At 45.1% G+C, this 25098-nt stretch overlaps 1 protein-coding gene across 1 annotated transcript in view; it reads left to right on the top strand.

Annotated features, from left to right (window-relative positions):
• The window catches only part of TMEM209 (transmembrane protein 209), a 344927-nt gene that overhangs the window by 307193 nt on the left and 12636 nt on the right, over nucleotides 1–25098 (top strand). Inside the window, exons 10-12 of the mRNA XM_086918908.1 lie at nucleotides 12778–12874; nucleotides 13076–13201; nucleotides 20650–20747. Of these exons, the coding sequence (XP_086775034.1) occupies nucleotides 12778–12874; nucleotides 13076–13201; nucleotides 20650–20747 (321 nt within the window). The remainder of the gene's footprint in view (nucleotides 1–12777; nucleotides 12875–13075; nucleotides 13202–20649; nucleotides 20748–25098) is intronic.

The following is a 25098-nucleotide window of genomic DNA, read 5'->3' as shown; positions in this document are numbered from 1 at the left end:
CTGACGCGCACCCCATCCCCAGAGCTGATGAGCTCATCGATCGGTTGGGGGCTGCCCGGTACCTTAGTACGTTTGACTTAACGTCTGGGTACTGGCAGATCGCCTTGACTGATGGGGCAAAAGAGAGGTCAGCATTCTCCACACCAGATGGGCTATACCAGTTCCGGGTGATGCCCTTTGGGATGAAGAATGCCCCCGCCACCTTCCAGAGGTTGGTCAACCAGGTCTTGGCTGGACTGGAGGAATTCAGCGCCGCCTACCTGGACGACATCGCAGTGTTCAGCGCTAGCTGGGAGGAACACTTGCGCCACCTCCAGGAAGTGTTGTTGGCCCTGCGCGGAGCGGGCCTCACAATCAAAGCCAGTAAGTGTCAGATTGGGCAGGGTTCTGTGGTGTACTTGGGGCACCAAGTAGGTAGCGGTAAGGTGGCCCCCCTGCAACCCAAGATTGATACCATCCTGGCTTGGGCACCGCCCAAAACCCAAACACAGGTGAGAGCCTTCTTAGGACTCACGGGTTATTACAGGAGGTTTGTCAAGGATTACGGTAACATTGTGCACCCCTTGACTTCGCTGACTTCCAGGAAGCAGCCACGAAACGTGATCTGGACTGATGCCTGTCAAACGGCCTTTGACACCCTGAAAACTGCAATGTGCACAGCACCTATACTCCAAGCACCCGACTTTTCGAAAGAATTCATTGTTCAGACGGACGCTTCAGAGCATGGCGTGGGGGCTGTTCTAGCTCAGGTGAATGAAGAGGGCCGAGACTTGCCTGTAGCCTTCATCAGTAGGAGGTTACTTCCCAGGGAAACGAGGTGGAGTGCGATAGAGAGAGAAGCATTTGCTGTGGTCTGGGCGCTGAAGAAGCTAAGACCCTACCTGTTTGGGACTCACTTCCGGGTTCAGACAGACCACAGGCCCCTCAGATGGTTAATGCAAATGAGGGGTGAGAATCCAAAACTGTTGAGGTGGTCCATTGCTCTACAGGGGATGGACTTTACGGTGGAACACCGCCCTGGTACAGATCACGCCAATGCTGATGGTCTGTCCAGATTTTTCCGCCTTAGTGATGAGGACTCCCTAGGTTAAGGGTAGTTCTCCCCACATTTCAGCTGGAGGGGACACGTGTTAGACCTGACATCATTGGCTTGAGTCTCTCCTCCATTTTTTCTGTTTGCCTCTACTGTTTTACGATGTTTTGCTGGTATATGCTTTGGGCGCCGTGTCACTGCTGATCAGTGCCATAGCGCAAGTGCTCCCTCTGTTAAAATGATGTATCTATTGTATCCATGTTTGGCTTATTTGGTTTACTGTCAGTCCCTAGTCTAGTGCACCAGGAGTGCCAGGGCTTGTAAATACAAATGCCGCTCGTGGGCTTGCAGCACGTGTTGTGCCACCCACAGGAGCGGCCTTGTAAAAGAATGTCTACGGGTCGGTCATTGCGAGACCCACGTGCAGTCCTGCACTGTCACGTCGGCTGCGCAGGTATACCTACTTGCCAGCCCCTCCAACCTTCCCTTAACTTCATGTTAGTCACCCCTATGGTAGGCCCATGGGCAGGGTGCATTGTAAGTGTAAGGTAGGACAAGCCTGACCAAGTTGGCATATCCTGATAGTGAAGTGCCGCCATCTTAGGGCTTCACTATTGCGAGGTAGCCTGCTCTCCGTTGGATAGCATGGGCCGCCGGGATTATTAACGCTATAATCCTAGCTGGCTCGGGGAGCCTGGTGCAATGTCGAGTTTGGTATCCCTGAACTCGGGGTTTAATTACGCATCCGTTGGTGGGGATGGTTTTTGGACTCTGGGTTCGAAAATAGCACTTTTAGAAAGTGTCTATTTTCTTGTCTAACCATATCTGGTCTCTGCTGGTCTTGCGTGTGTGTGACAGGAGCTGGGTGGCTCCAAGAGGTCTGGATGAGTCAGTGTGGGATGAGTGGGACATTACGTTGAGAGTAGGGGGAGAGTAGTTGTTGATAGCCTGCCTTGCCTGATACAATGCTGGCTCCACCTCCTGCCGAGCGACTGATGGCTCTGTACCTGCCATGGACGATCCTAGCCCCACCTCCTGCCAGGAGGGCGATAGCTCTGCTCCTGCCAGTGTCAATGCTGGCTCCACCTCCTGCGGGGCGTCTGAGGACCCGGCCCGGCTCAATGAATAGGCCAGGTGCGACTGCCTAGCTCCACCCACCACAGACCCAGGATTTTGGGAAATCCCCGGCATAGACAAAGGGATCAAAGACGAAAAGGGGTATAAGAGGAGGACCCCTGAACTAGGAAATCAGATCACTTCTGACAAGGAACCCTGTAACCAAGGACAAGAAGCCTGCTGATCTAAAGGACTGCTTACCCCTTCTGCCAGTGTGCTGTTGTTGGGGGAATCCTGCAGCGCTTTATTTTTGCCAAGGAACCAGGAGAGAGGAACTGTGTGTGTACTCTCACGCTTGCTAAGAAAATCTCCAAGGACTGGAAGAGTGCCAGTCTCCTGCTGAAGTCACAGGGCTAAAGGACTTCACCTGCTACAAAGTGCTATCTGCTGGAAGTGTGAATCCAGCATCTCTGAAAGAACCAGCAACCACGACGATCGGACGCTGGGCCCAACCGACGCCAGCAGCAACGCCAGTGAGTAGGAGTACGTCTCTAACTCCAGAGGACCTCGTGTCTGCCCCGCTGCTGATCGCATCAACCGTGTGCCCTTCGACGCCGTGAGCGCTGCTCACTCTGAGCAACTGCATCATCGACAACGCCTGCTGAGGCCTGATCGACACCGGAGACGCGACGCCGGATTGCTCGACGCCGCTGATCATTGTGTGCTTCATTTTCCTAAGGTACTGTGTTGTTGGGGGTCCGTGTGACTCCAGGCCCGACGCAGCGCTCCTCGCGGTCGACGCCGAACCTGTGGATTATCTCTGCCCAGCGTTGTGTAGCTCCCGTGTGAGTTACCCTGTTGCTAAAGAACTGTGTTTCCAAGAAGAAGATTTGCTTGATATAAAAGACTCTTATGCTAAAGAAGAAACTACCTTTGAACTATCCTTTTTCCTTCCTAAACATATTTATTCCGATTGTGTACAGATTTGCCGTTATTTTGTTCTTGTGCTAAGCCTTATATAAAAATACTTATTTTTATAATACTACGGTGTCGTGTCCATTTGTAGTGTATTCACTGTATTACTGTATGTGGTCATAATTGCTTAACACACAGCCTCTGAGATAAGCCTGTTCTGCTCTGCCAAGCTACCAAGGGGGTGAGCAGGGGTTATCGAAGGGTGTGATCCCCTTGCCCTGACTAGAAAAGGAGTGTCCCTATTTGTCAGAAGTGTATACCTCTGCCAACTAGAGACAGCCGGTTCTAACAATGCAGCACTGGGTTCTCTCCTGATAACAGGTGAGTAAATCAGAATTCGTTGTTCAGATGATTTTAGGTGAATATTTTAAAGTTCCATAAGTCCACACTTAGAAGAATTTCCAAGCCTATGGAAGGAAATTCAAGTTACTGGTAAGTATCGTTAGAATTACTTTTGAGGATCAGTACTGGGCTCAAAGATGCAGCACTGAGGTCTCTCCTGATAACAGGTGAGTAAATCAGAATTTGTACTACATCCAGTAAGCGCCACAGAGCTGCGTAGCAGAGATATGTAAAAAGGGGCACGACATGCACCACCTCTCTGCAACGCAGCGCAGTGGCGCTTCCTGGAAGCACCTGGTGGACTTCTTGGCCCCCATGGTCCCTCCGATTTGAAGTTAAATTTTTTCCCCAACTTAAAACGCGCCACAGGGTGTGTTTGCACACATCACGTCAGACCCCGTACCCTCCCTTCACCAATGTGTAAACGCGCCCTGTCACCGTTCTAAGTTGAGAGATTAAGTCTCCTTCAATCCTAAGGATCCCTAGGGTCAAACTAACCCACTAGGTACCTCCAGTAAGCACCACAGAGCTACGTTGCAGAGAGGTGTAAAAAGTGGCGTGGCCTCTTTACACGTCTCTGCAACACCGCTCCCTGGCGCATACTGGAGATACCTGTTGGGCTATTTGCCCTCAGGGACCCTCAATATTGAAAGAGAATTAATTCCCCAACTTAAAACGCACCACAGGGCGCGTTTGCACACTGATGAAGGAAGGGGGCGTGGCCTGAGGTGAAATGTCTGCAAACACGCCCTGTGGCGTATTTTAACTTAGAGAATTAATTCCCCTTTATTACTGAGGTCCCCTGTGGGCCAACTAGCCCACCAGGTATCTCCAGTATGCGCCAGGGAGCTGCGTTGCAGAGAGGTGTTCAGAGGCCACGCCCTTTTTTTACAACACTCTGCAACGCAGCTCTGTGGCGCTTACTGGAGGTACCTGGTGGACTAGTTGGCCCCTAGGGGACCTCCGGATTGAAGAGGAATTAATTCCCCAACTTAAAATGCGCCACAGGGCGTGTTTGCACACACATCACCTCAAGCCCCACCCTCTACCTTCACCACTGTGCAAACGCGCCTCGTGGCGCGTTCTAAGTTGGGGGATTAAGTCCCCTTGAAAACTGGGAGTCCCTGGGAGCCAACTAGCCCACCAGGAACCTCCAGTATGCGCCAGGGGGCTGCTTTGCAGAGGTGTAAAAAGGGGCGTGGCCTCTTTACACATCTCTGCATCGCAGCCCCCTGGCGCATACTGGAGGTTCCTGGTGGGCTAGTTGGCCCCCAGGGACCCGCAGTATTCAAGGGGAATTAGTTCCCCCTCTGCAAATGCGCCAGGGGTCGCGTTTGCAGAGTGGTGCAATCCGTCACCTCAAGCCCCGCCCCCTACCTTCACCACTGTGCAAACACGCCATGTGCAAACACGCCATGTGGCGCGTTCTACATTGGGGGATTAAGTCCCCTTGAATACTGGTGGGGTCCCTGGAGGCCAACTAGCCCACCAGGAACCTCCACTAAGCGCCAGGAGGTTGCGTTGCAGAGAGGTGTAAAAAGGGGCGTGGCCTCATTACACCTCTCTGCAACGCAGCCCCCTGGCACATACTGGAGGTTCTTGGTGGGCTACTTGGCCCCCTGGGTCCCCAGTATTCAAGGGGAATTACTTCCCCCTCTGCAAATGCGCCAGGGGGCGCGTTTGCAGAGTGGTGCAGGGAGGGGGCGTGGCCTCCTCCCCGATCCCGGTTTTTTGCAACAACAAAAAAAAATAGGAAGGGGGGCTGTGTAGCCCCCCCTTTTTTTTTCTTTTTTTGGGCCCTTGGGACCCCATTCCCCAGGGCCTGACCCCCAAATATTATTATTTTTTTTAATTTTAACCGGAAGGGGCCGCGTGGCCCCCCTCCTGTGGCTAATTCCAGTCCCCGGGGACCCCATCCCACGGGGCATGGCCACATTTAAAAAATATTTTTAAGGAGGGGGGCTGCATAGCCTCTCTCCTCAGGCCACTTAAGGCCCCGGGGACCCCATCCCCGGGGCCGGCCTGTCTCCTTCTTTTTAAAAAAAGAATTTTTTTTTTTACTTATTTGGGGATGGCGGGTGCGTAGCCCCCCTCCTGCGCCTCTTCTGGCCCCGGGGACCCAACCCCGGAACCTGGCCCTCTCCGTTGGGGACCGTGGGGGGGTCCCTAAGCCCCCCACGATCCTTGCCGGCTCCCTGCCTCCTGCGGGAGCCGGCATTGCTTTTCGACTCTGGGAGCAGCTAACATGCTGCTCCCCGTGTAGAAAAGCAATCGGCTTTGGTTTTTGGAAGAGAGAGCAGCTTTCCTGCTCTCTTCCAAAAACCAAAGCAGTTTGCTATGACAGGGTGGGAGCCGCGAGGCTCCCGCCCTACCATAGCAAACTACAGTGTACCGGTGGTAGGCACCCCGGGACACTGGAGGAGCCGGCCCTGGGGGGTGGCGGTCCCCAGGGCCCCCCTCCCAACATTTAAAAGCCCCAGGGGTGGTGGTTCCCTGGCTCGGGGGGTCCGTCATGGACCCCCCCAATTAAAAAAATTAGTTCCCCGGGAAGGTGGCGGTCCCAGGGCGTGTGGGGGGCTTGAGCCACCCCCCCCCGTTTGTTTTATTTACCAAAAAATAAAGCCACTGGGCAGCGGGGGGGGTCGCGTGAGCCCTCCCGCATACGTAACATTAGAGCCCCGGGAAGTGGTAGTCCCCGGGGCTGGGGGCCCCTGTGGGCCCCCCATAATAATAAACATTGACCCCGGGATTTGGCACCCCAGGGGCTAATTACAAATGAAGCAGGCGTCTGGTTTTTTTTTCCACGTGATATGCGTACCCTACGCGTGTTCGGTGATTTTTGTGCCTTGTGGGACCCCCTGAGCAGGCCTAGGGGGTCAGGGTGTTTGTACCCTGCCCCCTTTTCTTTTTTTTCGCGTTTCTTTTTCTGTTTTCTTGTGCCTCGGTTCTACCGAAGCACAAGATGGCTGCCAACACTTCCTGGTTTGGAGTGTTAACAGACAGTTGACAACCAATTAGCATGCAGCTTGTGCTCGTAAGGGTACGCGTATAATCCTCGGACGGTACTTCGTCCATAGATATATCTATGATTTTACTTTTGATTTTCTCAGAAACTACTGCACGGATTTACACAATTTAACAAAAAGCGTCATCTGCAAACCAAACTCTACCTTTTTGCCAAATTTGGTGTACTTCCGTTCAGCAGTTCGGGCTGTAACCTTTCTTAAAGGTCCATATGGAAAATTGCATGGGAAAAACACGTTTTGGGACACCCCCTTTTTTTCTCGGCCCCCGCTTCACGAATCACCCCCAAACTTTCAGGGAAGGAGCGGAGCAGGCCATCTTCTTGGAGAATTTCGCGAAGATTCGTCAACTGGTGCCAAAGTTATTCCAAATAGAATGTTGCGGATTTCCTATGGAAACTAGGTCCCAACTAAATCTACATACTGGCGACCGCCAGTAGGTAATATGTATGTTTGTGTGTATATATGTATGTTTGTGTGTATATATGTATGTTTGTGTGTATATATGTATGTGTAGCAAACAACTCTCCCCGAATTTCTCCTCCGTTGTGAAAGAAAGAGCGCAGACCACATGGGTTTAGTCAGCTGCAAGATTTATTGGTAATCCTTCTGCGGTGCAGCAGCAGCCATGACTCGTTTCGTCCCTCACAGGGGACTTGATCACATGACGCGCTCATGGTTCAGCCATTGGTTTAAATATTTTTCTGTTTTTTTCTTTTTCTCAATGCTTATTTCATGTGACATAAAACCTTTAAAGTGCCAGTGCAAAAAACAATAATTAAAACCTTAAAGTGCAAAGAATCGTCTTTTTGTACATAATTTTTCTATTGACATTGGTTGTTGTTATCAAACAAAATTGATGCTTGAATGCGTGAAATTTGTTGTCTAAAACCGCTATACATTATATATACATAAAGCTTCATATATACGTGTATGTATAATTACATCTTCACGTTAAAAAAGGTGAATTGATATCTGTAACAAAAATTCGTCATATTGTATTTACAAACAATCAAATAATCTTGTGGCCAATTCCTCTTCTCCTCCTCTTATGTTGAGCATTACTACAAAGAGTAAACCAATGTTAAAAAGACTTTTTTTGAAAAAAAACGTGATATATGACTAAATAGTGTTGCTGTGGTAACAACTCTGTGAACCCTAGTGTAAATTTGTTAAAAAATATATTTTTTTTAAAGTTTTTTGCGGCAAGGAGCAGTTGTTTTGTTGATATTCTAGTTACAATACTATTTTAACGATCTAAAGGGAGAAAGAAAGGAAAGAAACCTGTAATTGATAAGTTCACTACTCTTGAACAAAAAAATATCCAATTTCCATATATACACAATTAAAAACATATAAGTAAATTTTGTTCATTTCATAAAGCTCTAGAAGGATTTAATGGTTTTGACTTGGGTGAGACCGAGGCTGAGGTCTAGACTTATGTGACCCATCTGACATCTGTAAACTGTACATCGATAACTATACAATTTCATAAAATATCTGTATATATATATGTATATAAATATATATCATCAAATTTAATTGTATAAATATCAATACAAATATACATCAATATACCTACAAAATGAAAACATAAAAATCAGCACCTATGCAGATGTCAGTCATTTGACTTCCACCCCTAACAAATCATAGTTTGATTTTATTGTGAGATAAATATTCCTTCATCATGGACATTCTTATATTTCAAGGCTAGACCGTAGTTCCTCGGTGGCATTCAAACCACCCGGGTGCTTGGAATCCAAATTAAGGATGTAGTGCATCTCTAACTTACGTAAAGCCTTTGTTCGATCCCCACCTCTTTTAGAGATAGGGACCGAATCTATTAGATAACGTAGATCTTGTGAATCACCCTTATGTATTTCATTAAAGTGGCGTGCCACCGGGTATGAGGGGTCGTTATTTTTAATCGCTCTTATATGCTGTAGCAGTCTTTTATGGCCTTGCAATACAGTGCTCCCAATGTATTTCAAATTACAGGGACACTCAAGTATACAGATTACATGGTCTGTTTTGCAATTTAAAACCTTGCCGATAACAATCTCTCTCTCACTGAAGGGTGTTTTGTATTTTGTCATCGACACATCGTGCTGGCAGGCTTTGCAGGACCTACATTTGTTAAAGCCAGTACGTTGTGACAGCCATGTATTTTTAGTTGGAGGTCCACATGGGTCATTTTTAACTAGAGTGTCCTTTCCACGGCAGTAGGTAATTCCCGGGTGTTGGGGAACTATTTTGCCTATGATGGGGTCCTGCTTGACCACAGTGTCAGTTCTTCTTCATTATCTTCCGAACTGCACCCTCCTGTCTATTAAATCTCAGAATAAATCTAAAGGTGTCCTCTTGTTTCTTCTTACTTCCATCACCAAGTTTTGATGTTACTAATTCCTCTCTGTTTACCAAGTTACTTTTAGAGAGGGCCGTATCTAGGCATTTTTTGCTATAGCCTATCTGTAAGAATCTCTTTAGGCACTGATCCTGGGCTACTTGCAAGGTCTGTTCATTACCACATATGCGCTTTAATTGCAATAGTTCCCCATATGGGATGCTTTGGATTAGGTGCCCAGGATGGGCACTACTCGCATGCAGAACAGAATTCCCTGCAGTTTGCTTTCGATGTACCCGGGTTTCTAGTTTGCCTTGCTCAATGACTATTTCCATGCCCAGAAAATTGACCTTATTGTCACTGATGCAGGCACTAAAATTTAAATTGAGGTCGTTCATGTTGATATCTTCAATAAATTTCTCTGCCTCATTTTTTGTGCCATGCCAGACCACAAAAAGATCGTAAATAAATCTCCACCAGGCCCTGATGTGCTGGACCACAGTGTCTTGGTGTTTCACCATGAGAACCATCTCCTCTCACCAGCCCATATGCAAACAAGCATAGCTGGGGGAGAAGCTGGCTCCCATGGCAACACCTCTTTCCTGTTGGTAATAATTGTTCTGGAACATAAAGATGTTGTTGATTAAACAGCTCTCAATCATGTTTAACAACATTTTAGTACTTTCATTGTGTTCAGGCCCCCTACGTGCCAAGTAATATCCTATGGCTCTAAGGCCATCCTTGTGCCTAATCGATGTATAGAAGGATGTAACATCAGGAGTAAGTAGCAAAAAATCTTCACACAATATATGAAATCAAAAAAAAATTGTATAAAATCACCAGTATCACGAATATATGACTTCAAAGATTGAACATGGGGCTGAAGAAAAAAGTCTATATACACACACCCCAGGTTCGTTCAAATATACGTTTTCTGGCTGAAATTATCGGCCTACCTGGAGCGTTGGTTGCATCCTTGTGGATCTTCGGGATGAAGTACAAGATAGGAGTCACAGGATTATTGTTCTTCAAATATTTGTACTCATCCATGGATAGCAGTCCTGTGCTTCTCCAAGCCGATAATTTAACATTATAGCTCCCATGAGTTGCCATCAATTTTTGTTTGCAACTACGACTGTAACAGTCAATGTCATTTAAATGGGTCATTACTTCACGAACGTAATCATCGTGCTTTCACAAAACAACATTGCTGCCTTTATCCGCGCTCCTTATGACTATATCATGATTCTTACTAAGTTTAGTCATTAGCTGATGATATTGGAGCTCCTTTGTATCCTTCCTTTTCTTTTTGTTGCCGGCAACATTGCTTTGGATTTTTTTATTCAAATTCTTTAAATGTGTGTGTGTATATCTCCTACTGGCGTAGGTATAGTTAGGACCTAGTTTCCATAGGAAAAGCTTTTTCTGTTTTGCCTATAACTTTGGCGCTGTTTGACCAGTCTTCACAGAATGTTCAAAACTAGTACACACCTGAGTTCAGCTGCTGTGTTGAATGTTTTAGGGGTCGAGAAAATGGGTGGGCGGGGTCCCAGAATGCGTTTTCCCCCATGCAATTTTCCATAGGGATTTTATACGGGACTACAGCCCAAAACGTTGGACGGAATTACAGCAAATTTGATGGAGATCTAGCTCTTCGTCCAGAAAGATCCTTTTTTGTGTAAATTCGTTCAGTATTTGCGGGGTTATTAAAGAAAAAACGAAATGAGTATACTTATGGACGCAGATCCTTTGTGGATCTCTGAATTCATGCACCACCAGCAATGCTGTGATTGGCTGGCCACAACTTGGCCGGTAGATTGTGGCCTCAAAACATGCACCGTGTATGAAGGGTTCAGGGTAGAGGTACCCTGGCCCCATGGGTGTGTTAGAGGGGTAGCAGAGGGACCCATGAAGGTCAAGAAATGCCCTTAATATGTTTTTTATCACATGTGAGGATCCACCACAGCGCCCAGCACGGTCCCCATTCAAAAACGCAACAACACGAACACACCCATCCACAGACCAACTCCCACACACACACACTCACTCAAACACCCACACAGCCACTCGCAGACCCACACAGCCACTCGCACACCCACTCACATACCCACGCAGGCACTGACAAACCCAGTCACAGACCTACACAGGCACTCACAGACCCAGTCCCAGACACATGCAGGTACTCACACCCCCATTCACAGACTCCGACAGGCACACTCAGACCCACTCACAGACCCACACAGGCATTCACACCCACTCGCAGAACCCTCAAGCAGTGACAGACCCACTGACAGAGCCACGCAGGTACTCAAACACCCACTCCCATATCTTTGCAGGCATTGACAGACCAACTCACACACCCACAAAGCCACTCACAGAACCAACCAACCTCTCTCACAGCCACTCTCAAACTCATCCAGCAACTAACACACCCACAAAACTACTCTCACACAGATGCATACAGCCACTCACCCTGCTCATAGACCCATACAGCTACACATTGGGTATGTGAGTGGGTGTGCCCCTTGGGCCGATATTTCCACACAATTTTGGATTCCTTTGTGCAAGTGCTGCCTATGGTCTCGTAGCCCGAGCCATCCTGTCCCAGACAATTGCGATGGCAAGGATGCTGTAAATTTCACAATACACTGCGGACTGGAAACTACCAACTTGCTAGGCAGAGTAATTGGTTCGTCAGTAGTAGTATGTTGCCACGCCTGTTTGAAGTCTACTGACTTTTCAGGGGTGCCTAGGCATCTCTTATGGACCCTCACTAAAACAATTTCTTTGATTTGCCCCTCAAAGAATACACAAAAATACAGAAACAGTTATACATTAAACTGCTACATATCGTATGAAATATTTTATTTAGTACAAAAAATCGAAATGTTTTTATTTTATTTTAATGGGAAGTTTGGAGATTTTTAAAATTCACTTTTAATTCTACAAGATCAAGTGATATGCTGGACTATAGCAAATAAGCAGTCACGGACCTCCTAAATCGGTGTCCAGTGCACCATAGGCCACAGATTAAAAACTGTTCTCTCGGAGGAATTGAGGAATAAACAGCAACAAAAATTGATCTCCCAGAAGGAATGAGCTTCTTAGACGGTATCAAGTTACTTGTGTGGATTGTTTAGGCAGTCATGCAATTTGCAAAGCAATGTTTTTGATTGGGAATCCAACCATTGAGATTGCAATATTTAAATAGATGGTAATCCTGGGAATTTAAAATGCTGCGGTGTCCAATATGAACATAATCGTGTGAATTATATATGTGACTAAACTGCAGAGGCAGACATGTGGATTTACAAGGCAGCCATTTTAATTTCAAGAACAGTTGGGGGATTGCATTCTTGAGAGCTGTAGAGGCAGTTGATGGGACGGTTGTGTGGGAAATCACAGAAGTTGAAAAGGATGACCTATTGTCGAAAAACTCTGGAGCTTTAAAGAAAAGAACTGTAACCACACTAGGTACTCAAAAATGACACCCAGACCTGTACAACCTTAAGCGTCTAGTAGTAGCGGCTCCCTTGCTGAGAAGAGTGATTTTCCCATTAAACTATGTTATCTCTAGCACCCAGATAGCAGATGGAATCTCCTTTTCACTACCAGCAAACCAGTTTAATACAAGCCTCCATAGCAATGTGCACTCCCCCCACCTTGGCGATAAGTCCTATTCACGTGCTTTAAAGACAGGTCCACCACCCAGTCGCTGGGACTCTCCACAGCCCCACTCTGCCTTTCGCCTCTTTTGGAAGACAGTAGAGGTTACCAACCATGTCAATTCCCGAATAGCCTTTAAGGTCAATAGGCTCCCCAGTCTGCTACCTTGGTCTGCTGTCAATAAAAACCATGAGTCTGTAGGAAGAATAAATAAGGACTAGCAGCACAGGTAATTTCTGGTGAGTAACTTGTACTTTTCATCCCTCATTTACTGCCTATATGCATGTGAATCTCATTGATAGCCTTAGTCTGACTTCAGTGCCTTCTGTTTATTATAGTGGGTTAACGAGACCATTTTGGTCCCTCTCGTCCATGAAATTGAATCGGTGAACGCCCAGATGAGAAGACTGGGATGTCCAGAATTAAAGATTGGAGGTATGTAGGGGTCACATCTGGATTTTGACAAAACACCAGTATGTTTAACATAACAGATATTACATGTTTGTAACAAGATCATGTGGAATACCTCAATTTCCCCCTCCCCTTATCACCGCCTTTGTTTTTTATCGAATATAGTTTGAAATGTATAGATCATTGATGTTGGTGCCAGTGATGTTTTTTTGTGTTGCATTGCAGAAGCAAGTATAAGCAGTCTGAAGCAAGCAGCTCTGGTTAAAGCGCCTCTCATCCCAACACTGAACACAATTGTGCAGTATTTGGAAGTGACCCCTAACCAGGAGTACTTGTTTGAACGTATCAAAGGTGAGCTATATAAAACTTAAAATGAGATTCTAAAAATGTTTTTTACCTGTCAGATAATCTGTTCTACAAAGAATACTAGCCTGTTGGGTGCCCTTGAGATGGTTTGAAATCTGAAGTTTGTATTAGTGTATTTTATCTGTTTAATCACCCTAGTCCGGGAGCACACGAGAGACCATGTAAAAGGAAAATCAGTGTGTTCTAAGTAATTAATCGAACAAAATCCTCCCATTGTATTGTATGATCACTGTAGGCTTGTCTTATGTAGGTCAACAAGGACCGTCCTGTCCAAGCAACATTTTGAGGATGACCACAAACTGTGCAAATGATTCCGGTTTAGTCACTGCATGTAATTTTGATCTTGTGTGATATTCTGAAGCTAGCATGGCTCTAACCTCTCATAAACCAGTGTAGGTCGACCCTGCTGTGTTGTATCGATATCGGCATTTGAAAGCATACCTTTTTGTTATAATCCATAAGTTTAATGTGCAGATTACTAGTTGCTAAAGGTGCTATATTCACAAGGTATTTTAGCTTAGCAATGGGGTATAATAATTCTGTTAATAATGTCAGGTATGTTCTAGCTTTACTAAGGTTTAGGTATTTGTTTCTTACATGTTGGGATTTAGACATGGTATGTTCCTCCACCCCTCTCCCTTCTTTCCCTTTGGAACGTCCCTTACCCTTGGAGGCTGCTTTAGAATGTTCACAGTGAGCAGGCGGAACTTGAGGAGAGAGATGCACTGATGGTCCTGTTAACCTGGTGGCACTGTGGAGGCCGTGAATAAAGAAGAAGTTGAATCAGCCTTGTCTGGTTTACTTTTTAACACTTTAGTTTTTCTAGCTTAGTTTTTGAGAGTTGGTAACCAATTAAAATAACTTGTGTAACTTCCTAGAGAATGGTGCACTTTTAAATTATGCCTGTGTGCTGCAGGAGCTGTCTACGTATTCAAAAAATGAGTTTAAGGTTATGGATGCAATTCGGTACCCATCAAGGAACATTCATAACACCCCATCCTAAAAGCACCTTCTGCCTGTTTTTTCTCATAACCTATGGGCAAGCACTTGTCTTGTAGTTTGTTTTTAATAAAAAACAGTTCACATGAGTGTTTGAAACTTTAGTAACCTAGAACAATTGTAGAATGGCTAAGGGGGGCTTTATTTAGCCATGTTTTCTCTTAGTCCGAGGAAAGCTCTCCTTTAGCAATAGAATGTGCATATCCAGCCTATTTGTATTCCCTTAAAAGATGCAGTCTGTCTGAGGCTACATTAACAGAAAAACAAGCAAATTCTTCAGTCAGCATGACATCTTCCAGGTAAAAGCCTATGAGGTGAACGACTCATGGTTAGATCCACAACAATGCCATTGGGGAGCAAAATGACATTTTACGGTCTTCACTTGGTGTTAGAGGGTCTATAGTCAACATCAAAACATACTTATTTCATATATAGAAGCGCCTTGATGAAGGTCACTTCCTCAAACATTTTGGAAACCTAAGGTCTGATTTACATCTTGGTGGACGGGTTACTCCGTCACAACAGTGACTGATATCCTGTCCGCCGAAATATAATTCCCATTATAGCATATGGGATTTATATTTCGGCAGATGGGATATCCGTCACCGTTGATATAGAGAAACCCATCCGCCAAGATCTAAATCTGGCCCAAAATCTTTTCTTGAAAATTAGACCGAAAAAAGGTTTGAAATATCTTTGTCATAGGGAGTTAGACTTCTCTGAGGAGAAATGCTTCCTAATGTAGTGCAAAATTAAAACTTCCAAGACAACTGAAAAGGGTGCATGAAAAGATTGCATGCCCTATAAAAAAAAGCAGATAACCCAAATGCTTTCTTTTTGATAGTTTAGAAACAGGTTTTCCATTTTAATCTCTGCCTTTTCCATTTTTGTTTTGCCCTGTCCTTAGAGAGACAACATTGACGAATCCCTGTAGGCCATTTTCACTTTTTCATCTATACCAGAATGAAGGTTGAGTTCTTACACAAGTTCTGCCATTGACCAGCAGTCTACAAAGCTTACGCCTTGACACAAACTCACAAATGGTAATGGGAGGAATGCTTGCAATACGTCTAACCACTGGCAATCTCTCTTGGTAGCATTTCAACCCATCATTGTTTCGCTCACCATGCCATCTCAGATAAAACCCAGCCATATGCAAATCAGTCTTGCTCCTGCTCCAGTAGTAACTGTCCAGTCAATTCAGGCCTGGATTAGGCTCTGGACCTATTTGCTCATGGCAGGATCCAAATTGTGGTGGCATGGTGTGCAAAATAATGATGGGTGGGGATGCTGCCCAGAGTAATTAGCAGTTGCTGCAATTAATTCAAGCATTCCCTCTGTCACTTTTGTGTATACTTCAGTAGATCCTACTATGAATTTCCTTCGTTCATTCAGTTTCTTAACCAGGACTGCTTCTCTTCAGTGTACTTGGTCTCAGTACAGCTTAATTGAGGGTGGGAGGATGGATGTTGAAACTGGTAATCACCAGCTCCAGATGGAATTGGATCTGGTGTATAACTGCAGATTCTAAAGTGTTGTAGGAGAACGGCAGACTAGAGATTGGATTTTGTGCCCAGCACTGGTAGGTCTCATAAAGGTTTTTCAAACTTGCAGCATAAAGGAGTAATTTTTTTTTTGTTTGAATATATATTTTATTGAGAGTATAGCAATGAAATATCACATAGTACAGCCATTTGATTAAGACAATCGGAGACAGTATCATGGTAGGCTTTGCATTAAACATTTATATCATCAGTATTACACATTGCATTAGTCTCATGCCTCAGGTAGTAGTACTGGTAGTAATGAGTCATAAAGATCACATAACAATTTCTCGGTTTTACAGTGTGAGCTCATGCTCTTTATCTTCACTGAGTGTTGTGCCAATTTTAGTTGAGTTGATACCTCCATCTTGTCTGAGAAATGATTATTGTAGCTTAGTCATGCCTTAATATGTGGTTCGTGAGCGTATCTGGCGGTGTATGTTAGCAGTGAGGCCACTCCCGTCTGTACTAGGTATGTGGCATGATGTAGGCACGCCCATAGGCAGATGTCCCGGGCCACCCCCTCCACATTGTGTATCGCCGCTGCAGATGTGTCCCTCAAAGCCCGCGCATGGGGTGCTCCCGTGACTTTCCGCGTGCGTGCCAGTAGTCACTGTCAGTGTTGTCGCGCGTCTATGACTTAATTGTTGGCCGCCAGAATAACTGAGGTGTCCCAGTGTCAACTCTCTGCTAAACATTCAACTGGGGTAACTGGGAAGGGGGACCAGGAATATGGTCTAAACAAGTTGGGGGGGGGGGGGGGGGGGGTACTCGGGTGGGAACTCGGGGTGAGGCTCCTTCCCATGCTGTGGAACATGTGAGGCAAAAATGGAAAAGTGGAAAGAGAAAGAAATTATAATGTAGGAGGAAGAGGAGAAAGAAAAAGAAGAGAAAAATAAAGTGAGGGGGATACGCTATCAAGACCTATTCATTCAGTAGGGTGTGTGAGCAGGTGTTGTGTCCGTGCATCACAATGCGGGTATGATCTTGCATTTTACCGGCTGGGGTCCGGTGTAAAGGGTGGGCGGTCTCCCCCGGGGCAGGGGCGTTGTGCAGTAGCACCATTAAGCGGCGCATAATGGGGGGAGGGGCGTCTCAGCCTAACCGCTCGGTGGAAGGCGGTCAAGTGGTCGCAGCGCGGGTGTAGCGCGTCAGTGCCTCCCCCTGTCCCATCGGCAGCATAAAGGAGTCATGCCAGTGAAAACAAAATTAATAAAATTCTAGAACATAAGAGCAGTATCCAGTTGGAATTTGTTGCTAGTAAGTGATTTTAGTGGGCTATTTTTATTTTCGTGGGCTAGTGTTTTTTTTTCTAAATTTATTTTTACCCTACATGTAAGCCAGTATTTTTCCGTAAGTTTTCACCTGATGTAGGAAGGCCACTAGTGCACAACTCTGCCTTCTCTTTGCCAGACACCTTTGTGTGCATTTGGACATTCTGGTTCTCGTTGGCTAAAAAATATTTTCAAATGTTATTAGCACATGTAGCGCTTCATGTTACCTAAGCGTCCACAACCCATTGTATGACTTTGATTGAAGATAATCAATAAGCTACTTCTCCATTATGCTTCAGCGATATCTCCGAGCAAGCAATGCTATGTCTGAAACTCTTCATACTATTCCTCCTTGTGGTTGAATTTGATTTCCAGACCAACTTCGTATAATTCTGGTTTAAAAAAATGAACATTTGAGGTAGAATACTCTTGAAGGACAGAGCATTTCAAAGCAGTGATCCAGCAGGGATCCTACTGTGCTGGGCAGCATATCTTAAAATCAGCTGAAATGAGCTGAACGATGAGAAACTTTCTGTGCTGTTCTTACCGTGCCTCTGCCTCATAGAGACGAAGATTTCCTTCTGAGATGAATTGCTTTAGCTTAATGGGTATTCCCTTCTAAAGAGATACAGTTTGTGTATGTATGCTGTAAACTAATTTCCCCTTAACATTCTCACAGTACGTATGTTTTGTACCATGGGATCTTCAGTGATGTTTATTAACAGTGCACGCTCCCTCCACGCTGATACAAGAGAAACCATTTTTGAAAACCATTAAAATTCATACATTTTAGAGGTAACAGCCTCTGGGACTGTTGATGTTCCCTTTTAAGATGACCGATATTAAAATAGTGAGTGGATGATACAGATTGAGTGTAAAAATGCAATGTTTCTTTAAGCTGACCATTCTGACTTTTTAGTTCTGGCTTTGAAAGTTGAGGCAGTTAATTTTTGGTGTTCTACTATTATTTTACCAGGTTTTTTTGTCGAAATTCAGTAGGTGCTTTTGATTGAAAAACACAGTATTCAATAGCTTTTGTTGGTGGGTACTGTTGTACTTTTTGTGTGAAATAACTTTATTTTTGTTGCAGTGTTATCCCACAAAATCGTAATCGTTTTGATTTTTGAAATGGAACATCATCGTAGATGGGGTCATATGCCCTTTGCATCCTGTACTTTCCTACCAGTTCCGCAGTTGATGAATATCCACTTGTTCTGAACAAGTCAAGGCAGGCATTGAAACACCTGGGGCCATGTCATACATTGTGTCCCGGGGCGCAAAAGTCATGTGCGCCCACCTTCTGCTCTCCAGGGCACAATGGTATTACAGAAGGGGCTGTAGATGCTTGTGTGTCCCCTTCCGTAATACTGATTGCACTGATGTATATGTAGCACTAGTGCCATCGTGAGAGTGTATTCCCTCTTTTGCATGAGGGCGTGGTCCCAAGCAAATGAGGGCATCATTTTGCGTCTACGCCCTTTCCTTTTTTTGAAGCGGGGGCAGATGCGAACAGGCTGTTGGGAGGCACGCTCAGTGTACCACAAAAAGGTGGCACACTGTCAGTGTACCTCCTGAAGGCAGCTTTCAAGGTGGTAAAAGGGAAGCCCATGGACCACCCCTAGATATGTCCCTGCAGGCTGGTGCAGTCACTTACTGCACTCGCTTGTGGGGGGATCTCTGTCCCTCTTTAAAGTGCAGGCAGCATGCCGCCTGATTTTTTAAACAATCATCTGTATTTCACTGAATCCTTTGCCTCCAGGGCAGCATGGACACACTGTCCCCGTTTGCACTTTCTGCACCTGTTTGAAGCTAGGACAGTGCACCCTTTTCTTAATACTTCCAATGGTAGGAATTTAGGTTTAACAGCAGGGACATCCTAAAGGATTATCCACATGATTCTTCATTGTGTTTGTGTCTTTGAGAAAAGCCTATGGGAGCTGCCACTTCCATTGTTGTTCAGGGTGCTGAGACTTTAAACATTGAGAGTTGTTTCCTCAACGGTATCAAACTCAAATTGGACCCCAGCATTGAAAAAAAAACATCTTTGATTCAAGGAAATGAATGTGAGCATTATATGTGTCCGTATATGAACTGCAAAAGGTGACTCCTCTGAGGAAGCCGATAGCTAAAATGCTCGTTAGGAAAAAAAAACGTTTCAGGAAGTACTTACTAGAGCAAATCACACGGCTGTAAGTAACCGTTGATGTTTGGCGCCATGGTATCGTAATGTCAGCTCAGCTGTACCATGATTTCGAAAATGTATTGTACATGAAATATGTCCAATTCTTTTTGTTTGTCTAATTTGATCCATCTGTAGTTTTAATGGCAACGCAGTAGATTGGCAGCAAAAGTTAATTTTGAATAAGAGCAATGTGTGCTTACGTCCTGCTTCCTTCCAGGCGTATTAGCCTAAGTTTCAATAGGATTCCTTGCCAATCTGATAGTATCATACACCGAGTATACTTAACTTGTGTCCTTTTGGTTCTAAACAGTTTTGTGAAGCAGTCATGATGGGTATTTTTTATATTAGATACATTCCCTTTCTCCTTTTCGTTTAAGGGCAGCCCTTTTTTGTATTTGTTGGTATATTTTTCATGTCTGCAATGAAGAACAAGTTGGTGTTTATTCAAATGCCCAATATGACATCCATATTCTACTTGAGCAAGCAGGGATGTAAAAGATTTGAGGATCCTTTAAAGGGATTTTTAGGCATATCTGATTGAGAAGTCTCAAGTAGTATGCCAAAGTAGTGCATCTCCAAAAAGTGCAGATCTAACAAACCATGACCATCACCAGAATCACATTGATGTCTACGGGATGTCAGTTTCCCATATAGATCAAACTATAGTGCTTTTGGTATAATTTTGATTTTTTTATCTCCAGCAGAAAGGTCTTTTTGCACCGTAGGTATTAAAAGGTATCTCTGGTGGGACTTAAAATGGCAAATCAAATTTGGAAATGTAAACAATTTTTGTTTGTTACGAGTCTATGTGTACAAGGTAACTGACCTCTAAACAGTTCTTAACCCAATAAATTGTCACTTTTCGCATGACATGTTACAAAAGGCCACCACAACCCATCCAGAGAAGTCCGTGGTCCAGTCTACAAATGGAACCGAGCTTCCAGAGCCTTTCTTGGGAACGTCTCCATTGCAAAATTTTATAGAGCAGCACCTAGTGATTTATGTGTCTATTCACACTGTGCTTCTGCCTTCGCTTTGACTCGAGAACAGACTCTGAAATCGACTTGTTTTTAAAATCCTCCTACATTTTCTAAAATCCTACTGCACATTCTTAATTTCACAAATGACTGCTTATACACCAAAGGACACTGCTTTTGTACTTGTCAGCCTGGCTGGCTGAAATACACTGTCCATATTTACACTCCATAGCACTACTGCAGATTCCCTCGACTTCTGTTGGTTGTTTTTACCCTCAATTTTCCTTTTTGAATGTTCAATTTTGCATCACTCCTCAATAAATGTGCTTTTAGAATGAGGTTTTCTCTAGAGTTTTCGAGGAATCCCAGACATCTGCAGGGATTATCATGGTTCAAGCATTCAATAAAGGTTCCCATGATGGAAAGGTTAATTGGGTAACTTTTGCATTTCTTCTAGAGCTCTCCCAGGGGGGATGCATGAGCTCATTCCGGTGGAATGCAGGAGGCGAATTCAAAGGACGGAAATGGGACACAGATCTACCCACAGACTCTGCAGTAAGCATTTAGTGTTTTACTGGTTTAAGTTTACATTTTATATCTAAATCGTGTTCAAAGCATAAAGATCTGTTTTGTAATGGAGGGTATTTCACTATGTGATTTCTCAGATTCACAAAGTTTCTAATGAGAATTAAATTGTACTCCTAACATGCTGCCCAGTGTTTGATTTACAGCTTTACCATCCAATGAAGAATCCCGATACTGGATAGTCAATTAAACTAAAGTTCTTGGTATCCGAGTAGTATGTAAATGGAAGTAAGTGAATAGGGACAGTGCCTTGTGACTGGCACTGATGTGTATGTTGGAATGTTGTACTTTCGATCTGCTATTCTACTACTCTTCAATCACATGAACGGTGTTACAGAAGAGCTGGAAAATGGAGGTTTCACGCTTGTTACTCCAGTCCTAGGCTGTAAAAGACACCACAGTTGAGGGCCAAAAGATAATCCATATTGTCATGTTCTCTGTAATTTCGTGACAGGAGCATGAACACACTCTCATCAGTGCATGAGATATATGGCAGCTCTCCGTTACTGGATACTCTTTGATGTTAATGAACATCGAAAATGCTGCTGGCCAGAACAGGAAAACCGTGTATTGCAAAGAAAACTCGTGACAGCCTTTTTAACTCTTATTTTGAGGAGAAAAATGTGGGGAAACAAAAAAGTGGTCAGATAGGCAGTTGCAGTTTATAATACCTAAACTTTAATGTCAGTAACAATTATACTGAAAACAAAATACCATAGTACAAATAACTAAAGAATGCTTTAAATGATTATTAGCATACTCTCTAATTAAATACAAATCTGAATGCACAGAGCCCCGCTAACCGTCCAATCACTTGAGTGTCTTTACCTTTGGCCTGTACAGAACTCTTCTGCCTTAAAGCTGTACAACTACTACATTCATACATACGTTGAACAAAGCCCTTACCTCGAACCTAAAAACATGTTAAAGTGAATGTTTAAAATGTGTCAAATATGGTGATTCAAAGCATAAAATATTTTAAGTTAGTAGTCTTCCAACTTAGGATTTTCAATATTTTTATATTTGGATGATTTCGTTTTTCCATGTTATGACTGCAACAGGATCTTTACAGATGGATTTGACACTGCCACATGCATGAGCCAGCTGTTTTAATGCCAGACCTTAATACACGATAGTCTGAAGCAGTACATTTGTAAAGCTTAATTGGATCTTACTCAATCACTTTTCCATACCATTTCTTAACGAGAAGGAGGGCTGTTTATACAGCGAATAATGGTACACATTATGGAGACACTAGAAGTATAAATAACCTTTCCTTCTCCTTCACTGTTCCTTCATTGAACTTTATAAGTACTAAATAGAATATCAAGTTCGCTCCTCTACTAGGACCATGGAACCCCCCACACCCCCGCCTCCCCCCCCATTAGAAAATTGAAAGAACAGCACAACAAGAAATGCATCCTAAGAGACTGTGGAAATAGGCTTGGAGCACTTGGGTTTCTATACAGAATTGTGGATACAGACAATGGTGTAAAAATATGGATTTTAGGCGTCCCCAATAAAACCGTGCACTTCTCACAGCTAGTGCAAAAATCAGTAGCACGGTTGAATTCAATGGGGAAAAAAAGGGATCACCTCTTCTCATTTCGTTGCAGACTTTGTTGGTACAAGGCAGTAAATCAAATTTAGATGCCAATGTCTGGTTCATAAATCCTTGGAAGACCAGCCATATTACCACCATTTTGCGCCTTTCTTCACAGCCTAAAATCCAGAGGACCTCCTCACCTTTTTTTATTTCTTTATATATCTTCGTGTCTCTCTGCTCCTCACGAGTATCGTATAGCTCTAGACCCGCTTAGACTCCTTGCCTCTCAACATCAGGAGTCAGTCAAAGCATTGTTCAAGAAACTTCTGAAACTACCACTTCTGTTAAGGTAGATATAGTTCCAGCTAGGGAATCCCGTGATCAGCAGCAAAAGGTTTTGCTGTCTGCTGTGCTATTTATATAAATTATGGAACTCTCCATGAAATGGTCACTTTGACACTTCATAAACTATGTCCAGGCGCAAAATTGCACTTCGTCTCCATTCTGCGGGGTAGTGCTTTTGTTTTTGAACACTTTAAGAGCTGCATCTTGAGGACCAGAATGCTTGGGAAACTGGCGAGAGAAATTACCTACCCCCACCACAAGGGCTAGATGCATCCTTTTCACTCCTTCACCCTAGATATTCTCTCCTTAAGTGAGGTAGAGATGGAGCTCTGCCCTGTACAGTTCTGGCCATTCTGCTTGTGGATGGTCATGATTACAATAATGCAGTGTAGGGTATACAATGCAGACACCCCTTTCTTTTCCACTTTATATGGTGCACAGCAAAACAGATTCCCATGTTGAGGGGCGGTGAACCTGTACATCCTGGGGCTAACAAATTGCTCCTAGCTCAATAGCAGATAATACATGCTCTTTTGTACATTTGGAATTTGTTTCTAGAGGAAAACCTGTCAACCCCTCTGGGTCTCATTGTAGGAAAGGGGGGTTCTGTTGCAGTAACACCCCCACTTTTTGCCAGACTACTGATGCTTTTTTTCTTGGTGTGCCCTGGGTCCTGCAAACCAGGTTCCCAAGGCCTGTGTTCTTTCCCCCAAATTAACCCAATTGACAATTATGGCCACATGTCAGCCCCTAGTGAATGGTACCACAGGTACCCAGGGCACTGTGACCAGAGAATTCCTCTAAGGGCTGCAGCACTTATTATGCCACCCTTAGAGGCCTTGTACCCTTTGCAGGCTGCGTGTCTTGGTGCAGAACAAACTGAAGAGTCAATATGGCACACATCCCTGTGTGCCATGCCCACAAACCACTGCCCTGGCATACATCAGTCACCCCTCTAGCTGGGTGTCCTATGCCAGTGGTGAGGGTACAGGTGCATGAGCCCTGTACCCCTACAGTACCCAGGTCCATTCCTTGGCACTGTTAGTGCAGTGCTGTCATTAAGAGTATATGGTGCTGGGAGTTTGTCAATACGAACTCCACAGCACCATAATGGCTACATTGAAGACTGGGAAGTTTGGTATCAAACCTTTCAGCACATTAAACCCACACTGATGCAAGTGTGGTATTTAATGTAAAATGCACAACAGAGGGCATCTTAGATCTGCCCCCAGAAACTCGACCAACCTCTAGTGACCTGACTGAGAGGCTGCTTAGCCTGCCACCACCAGACATGTTTCTGGACCCCTAGGCCGAGAGCTGCTGCTCTCGGGGGCCTGAAACAATGCACATCCTGGGACGAGGTGCCAAGCCTCCTCCCCCAGGATGGGCAGGGTTCACGAAGGAGAAGCTTCAAAGGCAATACCGCCTTGTGAGCCTCTCCAGTCCATTTGCTGCTTTCAGCAACTGATCCCCACTGGTTCTACCCCCACTTTGGGCGTGAGAATCGGCAGGAAAAACAAGTGATGAAGAGAGGTGTGCCCATCTCTGCCAACTCCACCCTTAAGGTCGGGGAGGCGAGGTGAAGCACAACCTCGAGTCCCTGCCATCTTGAGGATGGGGGGGCTGAGCCAACCAGGGACAGGCTCGAGCCAACCAGGGACAGGCTCCTGCCCCCTCCCACTGGAGAGTGGCAGAATAGGGGGTGTACCCACCTCAGGGAAGGGACCCATTGGTCCCTGCCCTTTACCTACCTGTAACGCCCATAAATTTAGTATTTAGGGGCACCCTGAACCTTCTTTCCTCAGATCCAGAAACCACAAGAAAAGAAGATAAGTATGACGAAAAGCTGTGCAGAACTAACAGGACGACTACGCCCACTGATTTGGCACCAGCCCCACAGGCATGTCTCATCTCGAACCTGCTCCTGCAAAATCCTGGTGTGTGTCCTGCAGCCAGCCACCTCAAAAACCCTGGAGGTCCTGCCTGCCTTCACTTCAAGCCCATGAACACCGGACTTGTTCAAACTGCATATTCTGGTGCCTACCAGAACCGCAAATCCAGCCCACTCTGCACCCGCCGAACCCGGCTCGAGCTAGAGTGGAAAAATACCACGAGGAGGCCCCCCCCCGGCGATCCTGACCCGAGATCCAGCGACCCCTTACCTGCCTCAAGCCTCCAGATGATGCCTGCAGCCTCAATCCAATGGACCCCACCGCGACCAGAGCGGGTAAGAAAATCCGACGTCCCAAGGCACCCCTGTACCCGAAGCCCCACGGGCATGTGTGCCCAAACCAACAGTGCCTGACCAACCCTCCACATCCCAACTTACCCCTCAAAGTGGTGGTCGCACCTGGAAGATCCTCGTCCCAGAGTCTGCAGTGTTTCTTTGTCCCGGATGTTCTCCATTGGAAACAGGGCACCCGACCTCAA

This window comes from Lissotriton vulgaris, chromosome 1_1 (assembly GCF_964263255.1).
Source record: "Lissotriton vulgaris chromosome 1_1, aLisVul1.2, whole genome shotgun sequence".
Taxonomy (NCBI): domain Eukaryota; kingdom Metazoa; phylum Chordata; class Amphibia; order Caudata; family Salamandridae; genus Lissotriton; species Lissotriton vulgaris.
This window is presented reverse-complemented; position numbering and strand designations above follow the sequence as displayed.